The sequence below is a fragment of the Cervus elaphus genome, chromosome 12 (genome assembly GCF_910594005.1).
Source record: "Cervus elaphus chromosome 12, mCerEla1.1, whole genome shotgun sequence".
NCBI lineage: Eukaryota > Metazoa > Chordata > Mammalia > Artiodactyla > Cervidae > Cervus > Cervus elaphus.
In genome coordinates, this window is record NC_057826.1 from 51231551 (window position 1) to 51244948 (window position 13398).

Here is a 13398-nt window from a genome sequence, read left to right on the forward strand (position 1 = left end):
GAACTTATAATCTGGTGAACATATACAGACACACAGAAAGGTCAATTTAAGACATTAGACAATAAAGCATGAGGTTGAATTATATGAGAAGAGAAAGAAAAACAAAGGTAATAGATGCTATCAGGGAAGGGAGAGATGAGCGAAATTAGGCGATGCTTCTAGGCAGACGAGGAACATTTGCACTGGATCCTGAAGAATGGGGAGGTTTTGGTAGGCAGAGGCCAGTGGTGTGAGGCAGTGGGCCAGTTCCACATTCGAGGGATGGTAACTGAAAGAACAAACATGACATTTGTAGGAGATAGGAAGATTTGATAAAGTGATGGTTCAAAACAGGAATATTGGTAGGTAAGAGTCCAAATCCTGAAGGATCTGAATGTGGAGACTGAGTATGGACTTGATTGACAAAAGGAGTCAGTGGGATTCTCAAGGAGGAGCTGACATAATGAACATTGTACTTGGGGAAACAGAACATGTAGTTCTGCCACTGGTGGACTGAAGGATGGAGAGGTTGGAGGACCAATTAGAAGGCCGCTGAAATCTAGATGTAAGGGACTAACAGCTTGAAATAAGTTGCTAATAATTGTTATGGAAGGGAAGGACAATTAAAGAAGTATTTTAAGGAAATTCCCTGGTGGCCCAGTGGTTAGGATTCCAGGCTTCCATCGCAACAGGTGTGGGTTCAATCCCCGGTTGGGGAACTAAGATCCTGCAAGCTGTGGGTGTGGCTAAAAAAAGAAGTATTCTAAAGAAAAATTGATAAGATTCCAAGAATACAAAATCATACCCCAAAGTGATCGCCTCCTTGCATCTTGAATATATAATAAGAAAGTTACTTAAAACAATGGTCCCAAGCGCAAACTTAGCAACACTAATAAGACTATTTATTTAGAAATTTGTTACTGCTTTCCTCAAACAGAATCAGATTTGTTTGTGTGAAAACAGAGCCAGGATCACGTAAATGAAGCTTGAAACTAGAATCTCCCTAGAGAAACTGAAACACAGTAAACCTCAACAACCCTCCTTGGCAACACACAGACATGAAAACAACATAAGGAAACATCATAAACAATAAAACATAGATTGAAAGAAAAAAATAAAGGAAAGAAAGAGACAAACTGAGAGAGAGAAAGAGGGAGAAACCAGTAAATTATTTGTCTTAGAATCAGTGATGCTTGTGAAGAGAACTGGGGAGTAAAGACAAAAATAATGGGGAAGCTGGGAGAATCCTGGAAGGAGAAGAATGGGAAGAGGCTCTCGGTATTAGCTTCCAGATCCTGTTTCTTTCTAGTTCACATGGTCCAGCATCGTCTTGTTTCATTTCATCCTAAAACCTGTCAGCCCTCCCTGTTTGAGTCCGGCTCTCAGAAGCAGTAACAAATGACGTAATATTCCATGACCAGGAGAGGGCAGTGGCTGCATTCTCACGAGCTGCCTTTGGTCAAAATTCATCTTTGATTTGGCAAGTGTAAGATTTTAGACACTTTCCTATTTTTAAGTCTCTATTTCAGCAGAGAAGAAAATGCTCAGATGGAGTAAAAGCTAAGCAGTTAGTGCAGTCTCTCAGACAAACAGTCTGGTATAGTGAAATACCTTGGAACTAAGAGTTACGAGACCTGCTTTCTGGTCTGAGCTCAGTTGGATAACTTGTTTTGTGACAAGCAAATCAGCTCAGTTCCTCAACCCTGACCGTGCATCAGTAGAGCCAAGGTCTAGATACTTCAGATAGAAAATCCTGACTTCTAAGTCACAGATTTTCATAGTGGGATGGAACTTTAAATGTTATCTGGTCCAAACTCTCCTCACTTTGTAGATAATAACATTAACAATGATGATAAAAGTTGACACTGAGGTAGAGTTTACTATGTGCTATGCTCGCATATACATACACACATACATATACACAGTCATATATATATATATACATACACACACACACATATATATATATATATTTTCCTTAGTCTTTATGACAACAATTCTAGGAGGAAAGATACTAATGACAATTGTACTAATTACCCCATTTTACAGATGAAAAAACCAAGCCACAGTGAGGTTAAGTGACTTTTCAAGGTGTCATAGCTGGCAAGTGGACAGTGATTCAAACATATACAAAAGCTCCAGAATCTATGCTCTGAATCTTTATATTCCATGGGTAGGGAGTTTACACCTTACAGAGGTAATGTGACTTATACTAGGTTGTACAACCTACAGCAAAGCTAGAACCACCCATATAAGCTGACTTCTTGTCTCATTCTTTGCCCAACATATCAGTTGTCTCTCATAGAAGGCCTTAGTAATTATAGTAATAAGTGCAATTAGCTGTTTTATTTTTAATTTCTTTTTCTTTTTTTTTTGCTACACCAGTTGACTTGTTGAATCTTGGTTCCCTAGTCAGATTTGTTTGTGTGAAAACAGAGCCAGGATCACCTAAATGAAACTTGAAACTAGATCCCCTAACCAGGGATGGAACCAAGGACCCATGGCAGTGAAAGCACCACGTCCTAACCACTGGCACGCCAGTGAATTCCCAAGTTAACTTTTAAAAAAAAATGAACATAGATTGTTTATCTGGAGTATGTAATTCAGGTACTAAGTGTATTGGGTGGGCCAAAAAGTTTGTTTGGGCTTTTCCATAACATGTTACAGAAAAACCTAAACAAACTTTTTGGCCCACCCAATACATAAAGGGCAAAATTTCACAGCCAGGAAGTCAGATATATTTCACTAAAAGTAATGGAGTGTAGATACTATTAAGGAAAGAATTGATCTTAGGATATGTTAATTTATAATTTATTTTCCAGTTGCACAAATGGTTTCATTTGTTTCAAATCTAATGACAAAATTTAGCCTAAAATGAAGTCATTAGTTAAAAAAAGAGCAGGGACTTAAACCCTAAAGGAAATGTCAGGGAATTTCAGAGAGCTTTACAGAGGCATTAGCAAAGTCTTTGACCATTTTTAAGACACTCTTAAGCCCTCAAACTATTTTGCACATGTAAATGGGACAGAAAATCAGAGCCCCATTACATCCTTTTTCCAGATAAATTCTTGTTTAGTTTTGGGTTTGCGGAAAATCCTGATGACGACTTAATTTTATTCATTGTGGAAAATGCCACAATACATGTGAACAGTCCCTAGTTTAGAAGAAAGTGGAGACTGGATGACAGCACAGGGCTCCCAGGCTCACTGGGAGGTGACAGCTAAGGAAGAGGAAAGAGATTGGTCAGGGAAGAGGGGCTGGGGAAACTGAGTGCACTTGCAGCCCAAGTGCCATGTTCAAGGGCCACACACAGGCCAAGCTGTGTGGGTTATCTCCGGATTGAACATCCAACAAGCAAACAGGAGAGATTCACTGGTATTTATCATAAAGTCGAAGCACACCTAAAGTGAGCCAGGTCATCTTTCACGATATCATGTCAGCTTTCAATCAAATCCTTATTCATTTCTGAAAATTTTACTTTCATTACAGCTCTGCTTAAGGTTCAGCCAACCAAGATCTCCTGACAAAAACGGAAGGTTTTTGTTCTAGTTCAAGAAAAAAAAAAAAAAATCAAACCTACCTCTGCTCAGCTTGGCTTCTAGTTCAGAGGTTTCTCTGTTAATCAAAAGAGCTGTGCTACACCTTTAATGCTGTGCAGTGGTTAAAGACCAGGCTTAAAATGTCCCTGCTCTTGAGGATTTAAATTTAGACCCATAAAAAGGTGCTTGTGTAAAAACCGTAAAGAACATTCAATTTGTTATATTTGGAGAAAGATTTTACTGGAAATATAAATTTCACTTAAAAACTGTTTTGTGGGGTACAGAGGTAGAGGAAACCATCTAAAGAACACAACCGTTATTTCTGTGAACCAAGGACATCTGTGCTCAAGTCAGAACCTGCTGGTTCTTTTCCATGTGAAGTCTTCCTTCTCTCCTGGTCTTAACTTAGTCACCCCCACAGCAACTAATTGAAATATCCCAGAGGATTATGACCTTGTATGAGGAACCACGGGGTGAAACAGATCAAATTCGCAAACAGCAAAGGTCCTTATCAAAGTTTCTCTAATAATAGTGCTGTACTTAAAAATCGATTAAATATAACAGAGGATGTTATAACATGACTCCCTTGAAATGAAAAGCTTTCCATTGTCTGTGCTAACATTTCTAGGTCACATCTCCCAAGAAGCACCAATGTCACAGGAATGAGGAAATGACAGGGTTTTTTTTTTTTTTGCATGGTGAGTCTTCTATGAAATGTATCAGTTTTGTCATTAACATCCATCACCAAAATTTTGGAAAGTAAAGAAGCCAATTTCCCTTTAATGTTTATAGACTACATCACAGTTGCAAAGGTTAGATGCATATTGGGACTGGGCAGTGATATAAATGCTGAGTGGGATGGACCCATTGAAAGGTGGGAGGCCCTGACTGGAACCAGTTAGTTGTTGACATTTACAAATACTGATCTAATATAATTAGATCATTTCTCCCCCCTCCCACAAGAAACTGAAAATCTGAACTTGCAGATGGAACCCTCCAGGCTTAAATTTTCAGCAACTAAGTCAAAAATTGTAAAGCTCTGCACTGATTAAAAACCATGCCTATGGGCCAGGTTAAGTTGGTGGGTTGCCATTTCTATAACTTTCAGTATAAAGCAATACTTAGAACATATTGAAAGCAATGGAGTTGGTGGGGCCATTCCCTGAGCTTACAGTTTTCTATGGAATTTAAGACCACTTTAAGTTCATGTTGTCTCAGCTCTGAAGCTAAGAGGTCAATCAGTTTCTTGGATATGTGATGGGAGACAGTGGAGAGTCAAAAGCAAGGGGAAAGGTAGGAATTATGAAGTACTTCCAAGGGAGACTACCCTGCTGGCTCAGATGGTACAGAATCTGCCTGCAGTGCAGAAGACCTGGATTCAATCCCTGGGTTAGGAAGATCCCCTGGGGAAGGGAATGACTACCTGCTCCAGTATTCTTGCCTGGGGACTTCCATGGACAAAGGAGCCTGGAGGGCTATAGTCCATGCGGTCACAAAGAGTTGGACAAGACTGAGCAACTATCACTTTCACTTTCCCAATGGTAAAGGTGAATTGCCCTTCTAGATGCATCTCTCTCTCTTTTTTTTTTTTTTCGCTGTGGAGCATGTGGGATCTTAGTTCCCTGACCAAGCAACAAACCAGTACCCCTTGCATTGGAAACACAGAGTCTTACCATGGACAACCAGGGAAGTCCCTAGATGCACCATTTTAATACCATAAATTAGCAGAGGAAAGTCAGACATATCCCATTTCCTTCAAAGGGCATGAGTAGTACATCCCAATGGAAACACAGAAGCCATTACCTAGTTCTGCCATGGACACAGTTGGGGAAGTCTCTCCATTGGTGAAAGAGCAGTAGGGGAAGAAGCCTGACGCTGGTGTGTAGTCACATATGGGTTCTGGTTTGATTCCATTGATATCAAGACCTGACTGGTCCGGGGAAGGCTGTATGTCCAGATAGAAGCTGCTGACGGCAGAGTCTGCCTTGCTGCCCTCGGGGGTGTGCCCGTCGATGTAGTTGCTGAGGTCATCGTGAAGCTCCGTGAGCCCGTTGGCCGAGATGTTATAGGTGGGAGTCAGCGGCTCGGCTTCTCCAGGCTGCTGTTGGTGGTCTCGCTGCTGCTGCTGCATCCGGTGTTTCTGTACTTCCGCGTACAAGCTGTCTCTCTGCTTTTTCGACATGCGGCCAAATTTTACAGCTGGAAGAAAAAAGCCAAGCCACACCATGTACAATATGTTTTTCTCCATGATCCTCTCTGGTATGCTTTAGGACTTCCTCTGAAGTTGCAGATAATTTTAATCAAAAACCAACCACCAAATAAGGACATGATCCAGAGGTGAAAACGGTCCTACCTCACATAGGCTTGCTCCACATCCCTGACAACACAGACATATCCTGGAGGAGCTAAGTTTCAGAAACAGACCCAGGGCTGGCAGAAGAGACCTAGAGCAATGATCACCTTTGTTTTCATGCTGTCACATAACCCTATGCTCAGTGGGAGCTACTGAACTGTGGTGTGATGGGCTTGTTCCCTCTTGACCCAGGCAGTTGGTCTAGACACTTCTTTTCTTAGTGTTCAGACCCGAGCACAGGGATGCGCAAACTCACCGGTCTACATCTGGACACAAGCAGTCAAACCTCCACATGCATTCATTTCACTAATCCATACGTTTAGATGAGTTTCTTTCTGATCAAATAGCCAAATCTGGGGCTTCCCAGAGCAAGCTCAACAGACTGCATGAAGCATTTGCAATTCCCTGGATTACATCTCTGAGTCTACCCCTTGCCTGCTCCTGGGTCATGTGGCCCCTTTGAAATCCTTGGACCCATCTTAAAAGGATACTTTCTGCTATTCTCATTGAGCCTCAAGTAAAAAAGAATATTAGGATTTTGGAAATGGTAGGCTCTGGGGAAAATCCCTGCCAGGAGAATTTGTTTGCAGCCCTTCTCTGTGCCATGTGTCCTCATATTTAAAGTGGAACAGTGACTGGAGTAACATTCCAGTTCATTTAGCATTTCAAATGATTTCTCTTGAAACATCCAGATAACTGAGAGAAAAAAAAATCCTGTGATTTCCTGGTCTGAACTCCTCCACTAACCCATTTATTTCTCAGCCTAAGTAGGTAGAGATAAAGCCTCTGGTGGAGGGACTTAGGTCTCCTGATTATGGTTAAATTTACACCCAGCTGGGTAGATGAATTCACCCATTTGACCATCAGCAAAATTCTGTGAGGCTTGGGGTAGGAGGCAGGGTAGATGGAAGTGAAGTTGGGAACCAGTGCCCAGCCCAACTTGTGAGATCCTTTTCCTGCCAAGGAGGATGTGGTTTCCTTTTGCAAAGAGGAAACAAGTGAGCAGGATTCTGGGCAACTTCCAGCATCCATGGCTCAGGTGACAAATTGGGTGGGACTGGTTAGATAGCAGTCAGGCTGATGTGTGCTATGAATTTCAGGCCTAACTCTGTCATTGTTTAGTCGCTAAGTCATGTCCGACTCTTCTGCTACCCCGTGGACTGTAGCCTGCCAGCCTCCTCTGTCCATGAGATTTCCCAGGCAAGAATACTGGAGTGGGTTGCCATTTCCTCCTCTAGGGGATCTTCTGGAACCAGGAGTTGAATCCATGTCTCCTGCATTGGCAGGTAGATGCTTTGCTGCTAAGCCACCAGGGAGACCCTTTCTAAAATCTCAAGACCCTGGATTAGGTCTTGAGAAAATGCACTCCCATCTGTGATTTTTTAACTTACAGATTCATAAGAGATAAACCTAGTTGTGTGAGTTCAGGGCCACTGGAAGCTGAAGTCTGTAGAGTTGCATATCACAGGAATTTCTGAGGCTACGGTGTAAGTTTTATGACTTGTATCTTCCGATCCGCAAAACTTCCCTTTGGTTCTACAAATTCTAAGAGGCAATCCTGTGTACAACTTGTGCCTGGGTAGGTCCACAGGCCCGAGAACTTCTGATTCTAGGGAAAGCAGACCTTCAGAACACCTGCCTAGCAGCCTGAAGTTATTTTTCCAGGGGCTGAAACTCCACTGCAAGTGATGTTTCCTTCAGAGGGATCTCTCAAGGGAGCCAACCAGCCAGTATATTCAGAAAAGTCCTTAAACTGTATCCATTGTACTATCAGCCCAATTTTCTTATATAAGAATAGCCTTGAAATCTGGTGTTGATTATTCAGTGCACTGAAGACAGTTTTCCAGGAAGATCCTAAACTTTTTTGCAACTGTTAAAATAGCTTGTTTTAATGAAAAGAACATTTGTCATTGAGGCCTGCTTTGCACTATTTTCACACATACTGGATGTACAAATATTTGACTTTGGATCCAGTTAGCATAAAAGCTAATTCATCCCAACTGCCAATAAGCTGACTAGTATAAAGCGCATAACAATTAGCTCTGCCTTGTGTTTTCTATGGGGAAAAAAATATGCTTCTAGAAGGCATCCTTTTTCAGACCCTCAGGTGACACCTTACCTCCCATCAATTCATCCACCTGCAATGTCTTAAACATCAAAAACCTGAAGGTGTTCTGACCACATAGACATTTCTTCTCCATGCCCCCACCCGCCCCCCCATCCTGCCCTGCATCAGCCAGTGAGCTGACCTGGATGGTTTCTAGACGAGGAAGTAACTGCTGTGATACCCACGGGGATGCCAGAAGAGGGAAGACTGGAGGGGGTGGTGAGGGACAGAGGGGACATATTCTGGCAGACTTGGGTCCAGGCTTCAGAAGGTACTTTCACAACCCTGTGCTATTATGCAGCATAGGCCGCGAGAGCTCACCATCTCGAGACATCCCCACGGCAAGGCATTTCTGTAATCGACAGTGCTGGCAGCGGTTTCTACTGGTTCGATCAATCAAACAGTTCTTTTGACGAGGACAGGAGTAGGTGGCATTGCTTTGCTGACTTCTCCTGAAAAAGCCCTGTGATTCAGTTATGAAATAGAAAACAGGTTAGTGTCAGCTTGAGCTGAATGATACTAAAGGCAGGAAAGGAAGCGCCCGTCGGCATGAATATTTAATGGAGAATTAAACTTGTAGCACAATCATCCTGGAAACCATTAATGAAATTAAAGTCACTTCTTTTTCCTTGAGTAAAATGGGTCCCCAGAGCCCAATCCTCTGTCCCTTACACATGCAAAACTTTCTTTAATTGCAACAGACATTTGCCTATGTAGAAGGAAAAGGACCAGGCCCTGTTCTTGGCTTCTGATGATTGAAAGCTATATGCTTAATAACAATGGTACAAAGGCACTCATCTTTAACCTTCATCTCCAAAACATTTTTAGTAGAATAAACACAGAATGTTTCTCTGTATGTCCCGAGACGAGAAAGTGCAGCCTCACGCTAACCTAAGTGGACTGTGGCAGTCTCAACCAGACCACATAAATCCACCACTCTTTAGGTATCTTTCATTCCCCAAAGTCACTATCTACTGCTCCAAGAAGTTAAATGACACGTGGGTGGATTATCTTGGCAGATCAATCAGACTGGGAATACTCTACCCTTGAGAGTTTGGAAAAACCATCTTTTCAGAATCATGGACTTTCAGATTGAACAAATCCAATCTGATGTTCATCAAGTCCCACGTATTTGTTAAGCATTGTTTTGTAAATGAGAAGGTGTAATAAGATGCATAAGGAGTACTGACCTCAAGGATTTCATTCATTTACTCATTTATTCATTGATTCATTCATTTTTGCTAACTCCTTGAGCTAGATTCTTTCTAGCTCATTAATGTTCATTGCTTAGTCTTTTCTTAAAGCTGTCAGTGTTCCTTTTAGTTACATTTTGGTAGCAACCCATGAGTTTTGGTATATAGTATTTTCATGATTATTCAATATGAAACATGGTCTAGTTTTCAATAGATCTCTTTTTTAATCCATATGTTATTTAGAAGCACATTTTAAAAAGCTAAAGTAAGGTTGATTTACAATGTTGTATTCGTTTCTGGTGTACAGCAAAGTAACTCAGTTATATATACTTTTTTTCAGATTCTTTTCCATCATAGGTTATTACAAGGTATAGAATATAGTTTCCTGGGCTATATAATAGAAACTTGTTATTTATACAAGCACATTCCTTGTTTTACAAATGTATGTGGGGTTTGTTTCTGGTTATTGCTTGATAGTTGACTTATCCATCAGTGGTTTTGCAAACTAGGAATGTATTCTGAAAAAAAAAAAAAGAAGGTAACCAGAGTCATTTCTATGAAGCAGAACCATGAAGGTTACAAAGGTCTATTATCATCTTCAAATCTTTAATGGCAAAGATGGTTGGCCATGACCCAGGGGACACCAGTACCGAAGGGTGAGGTGAAACTCTGACAAATGGATGGAATGACCGAGTGCTGGGCAAACTGATAAGAGTACTCTCTCACCAGATTTTTCTGGAGGCCAACTTGGCAGTTATACTAAAATCCTTAAAAAACATGCTTATCCACTAACTAGAAATTACTTTTTAAGGAATATATTTTAAAGGAATGATAAGAAAGGTACAAGGATTTACCTACATGGATGTTCATCACAGCACTATCTTTAAGGTAAGACAAATTTATAAAGATGCTAAATGTCCAACAGTAGTGAACTGGAAGAGTCATGTTGGATATCTGTATATTCAGCAACCACTAAAAATGGTATTTCAGAAGTACAACTATTGACGTAAGGTGGTGATAGAAATGTACTGCTGAATAAAAAAAAAAACCAGCTAAAGAACTAAACAATATAATCCAATTTTGGAAGGAAAATCCATATATTTAACACAGAAGAAACCTTTGGAAAATTATGCCCTCAAATGAAAACAAATGCTGATCTTTTTCTTTTGTTTATCTGTGCTTTTTGATTTGTCTATAATATGTGAGTGGAAAGGTATATGAGCTACTCAGGAAGAACTATTCACTACATCTGCTTTCTTCCCTGACAGCTGGGGACTCTGTGGATTAAGTCATGGTTATGATGGATATAACCTCAGTTCCCAGTTCTTTCCTTTTGGAGACCAACCAAGGATGGGAGGGGCAGGCACTGACCTCTTACCAACTCTCTGATGTCTACCAAGCTATTCACTGACCAACGTGGGCAAGGTTAGGGACCCAGGATCTCAATCTGTCTCTCTGTTGTACTTCAAATTTTCCTGATATCAAGTCTGATCTCTTCTGTGAGGCAATCCCTCTTTTCTCAAAATATCTAAAGCTGTTTTTCTTTTTTTCCCTTACTGTGTTTCTTTTCTCTGTGACAAGAAAGTGAGAAGTAAAACTTTCTTTGGCACTTAATAGACTTCAAGAAAATATAAACAGTAACAGAGGCAGATGATCCTTAGAAAGAGATACCAAGATGTCACGTGTCTATGTATTCAGTTGATTCAAAGACATATAACCTCTGCCAAGGCCGAAAGATATTTCATTCTTTCTTGAGACTATACCACTCCGTGTTTGCTGTCACTGCAGGGGCTTGTTTGATCAATTGCTCGGTCACGCCCAACTCTTTGTGACCCCACGGACTGCAGCACACCAGGCTTCCTTGCCCTTCACCATCTCCCAGAGCTTGCTCAAACTCATGTCAATTGAGTAGGTATTGCCATCTAACCATCTCGTCCTCTGTCATCCCCTTCTCCTCCTGCCTTCAATCTTTCTCAGCATCAGAGTCTTTTGCAATGAGTTGGCTCTTCGCATCAGATGGCCAAAGCATGGGAGTTTCAGTTTCAGGATCAGTCCTTTCAATGAATATTCAGGATTGACTGGTTTGATCTCCTTGCAGTCCAGGGTACTCTCAAGAGTCTTCTCTAACACCACAGTTCGAAAGCATCAATTCTTCGGCGCTCAGCCTTCTTTATGGAAGTGGAAGTGACAAACAGATTCAAGGGATTAGATCTGATAGACAGAGTGCCTGAAGAACTATGTACAGAGGTTCATAACATTGTACAGGAGGCGGTGATCAAAACCATCCCCAAGAAAAAGGAATGCAAAAAGGCAAAATGGTTGTCTGAGGAGGCCTTACAAATAGCTGAGAAAAGTAGTGAAAGGCAAAGGAGAAAAGGAAAGACATACCCATCTGAATGCAGAGTTCCAAAGAACAGTAAGGAGATAAGAAAGCCTTCCTAAATGCACAATGCAAAGATATAGAGGAAAACGATAGAATGGGAAAGACTACAGATCTCTTCAAGAAAATGAGAGATACCAAGGGAACATTTCATGCAAAGATGGGCACAATAAAGGACAGAAACAGTATGGACCTAACAGAAGCAGAAGATATTAAGACGAGGTGGCAAGAATACACAGAACATCGACACAAAAAAGATATTAATGACGTGGATAACCATGATGGTGTGATCACTCACCTAGAGACAGACATCTTGGAGTGCAAAGTCAAGTGGGTTTTAAGAAGCATCACTACAAACAAAGCTAGTGGAGGTGATGGAATTCCAGCTGAGCTATTTCAAATCCTAAAAGATGATGCTGTGAAAGTGCTGTACTCAACATGCCAGCAAATTTGGAAAACTCAGCAGTGGCCACAGAACTGGAAAAGGTCAGTTTTCATTCCAATCCCAAAGAATGTTCAAACTACCACATAACTACTCATCTCACATGCTAGCAAAGTAATGCTTAAAATACTCCAAGTTAGGCTTCAACAATACATGAACCGAGAACTTCCAGATGTACAGGCTGGTTTTACAAATGGCAGAGGAACCAGAGATCAAATTGCCAACATCTTCTGGGTCACAGAAAAATCAAGAGAATTCCAGAAAAAACATCTACTTCTGCTTCATTGACTATGCTAAAGCCTTTCACTGTGTAGATCACAACAAACTGTGGAAAATCCTTCAAGAGCTGGGAATATCAGACTACTTTACCTGCCTCCTACAAAACCTGTATCCTTGTCAAGAAGCAACAGTTAGAACTGGACATGGAACAATGGACTGGTTCCAAACTGGGAAAGGAGTACATCTAAGGCTGTATATCGTCACCCTGCTTATTTAACTTATATGCAGAGTACATCATGCAAAATGCCGGGCTGGATAAAGCACAAGCTGGAATCAAGATTGCTGGGAGAAATATCAATAACCTCAAATATGCAAATGACACCAGCCTAATGGCAGAAAGTGAAGAGGAACCAAAGAACATCTTGATGAAGGTGAAAGAGGAGAGTGAAAAAGCTGGCTTAAAACTCAATATTCAAAAAACGAAGATCATGGCATCCAGTCTCATTACTTCATGGCAAATAGATGGGGAAACAATGGAAACAGTGAGAACCTTTACTGTCTTGGGCTCCAAAATCACTGTGGATGGTTACTGTAGCCATGAAATGAAAAGACACTCCTTGGAAGAAAAGCTATGACAGACCTAGACAGCATATTAAAAAGCAGAGACATTACTTGCTGACAGAGGCCCATTAATCAAAGCTATGGTTTTTTCCGTAGTCATGTATAGATGTGAGAGTTGGACCTACGCAGGGATTTAGGATCACAAATTATTTGCGTTTCCTTTTGTGAAAATAGGAAAGAAAAGAGTCTGCGTCATAAAGAGTCTGCTCCAGTTTGTTCCCTAATCACTGAATATGAAGAATGTCACGCTCTCTCTTGTTCTTTGAATGGAGCCAGTACATACAGCCTGCACCATTATCTCCCAGGGCCTCCTCTACAGACCAAATCACGGTATCTGCCACCTTTCTTTCTAGGTTCTTTTGTACCTTTAGCATTCTTAGGATCCTTTACAATGTCTCCACTTTCTTAAAAACTAAGAAATACACGTCTAGACACCACTCTTGAATAATGCTTGGGTCATTATCAAAGGGAAAAAAGGCTACTCTTTAGTTTTTACACATTAAACTTAAGTGAACATCAAACTACCACTAATCAAGTTCCAAAATGTTAGCACAGAAGCCATATA

The 13398-nt window shown here is 41.0% G+C and overlaps 1 protein-coding gene and 1 long non-coding RNA gene across 9 annotated transcripts in view; both read right to left on the reverse strand.

Moving 5' to 3' along the window:
* Positions 1–13398, reverse strand: part of RORA (RAR related orphan receptor A) — a 779268-nt gene that overhangs the window by 17979 nt on the left and 747891 nt on the right. For all 8 annotated transcript variants that reach the window (XM_043918826.1, XM_043918825.1, XM_043918827.1 and 5 more), the window contains 2 exons: positions 8300–8441; positions 5322–5717 (listed from right to left, as the gene is read on the reverse strand). In XM_043918826.1, the coding sequence (XP_043774761.1) occupies positions 5322–5717; positions 8300–8441 (538 nt within the window). The remainder of the gene's footprint in view (positions 1–5321; positions 5718–8299; positions 8442–13398) is intronic.
* LOC122704319 lies at positions 9177–11149 on the reverse strand. Its single transcript, XR_006343837.1, has 2 exons — positions 11099–11149; positions 9177–9689 (listed from the first exon to the last, which is right to left on the reverse strand). It is a non-coding gene; the product is annotated as an uncharacterized LOC122704319 (long non-coding RNA).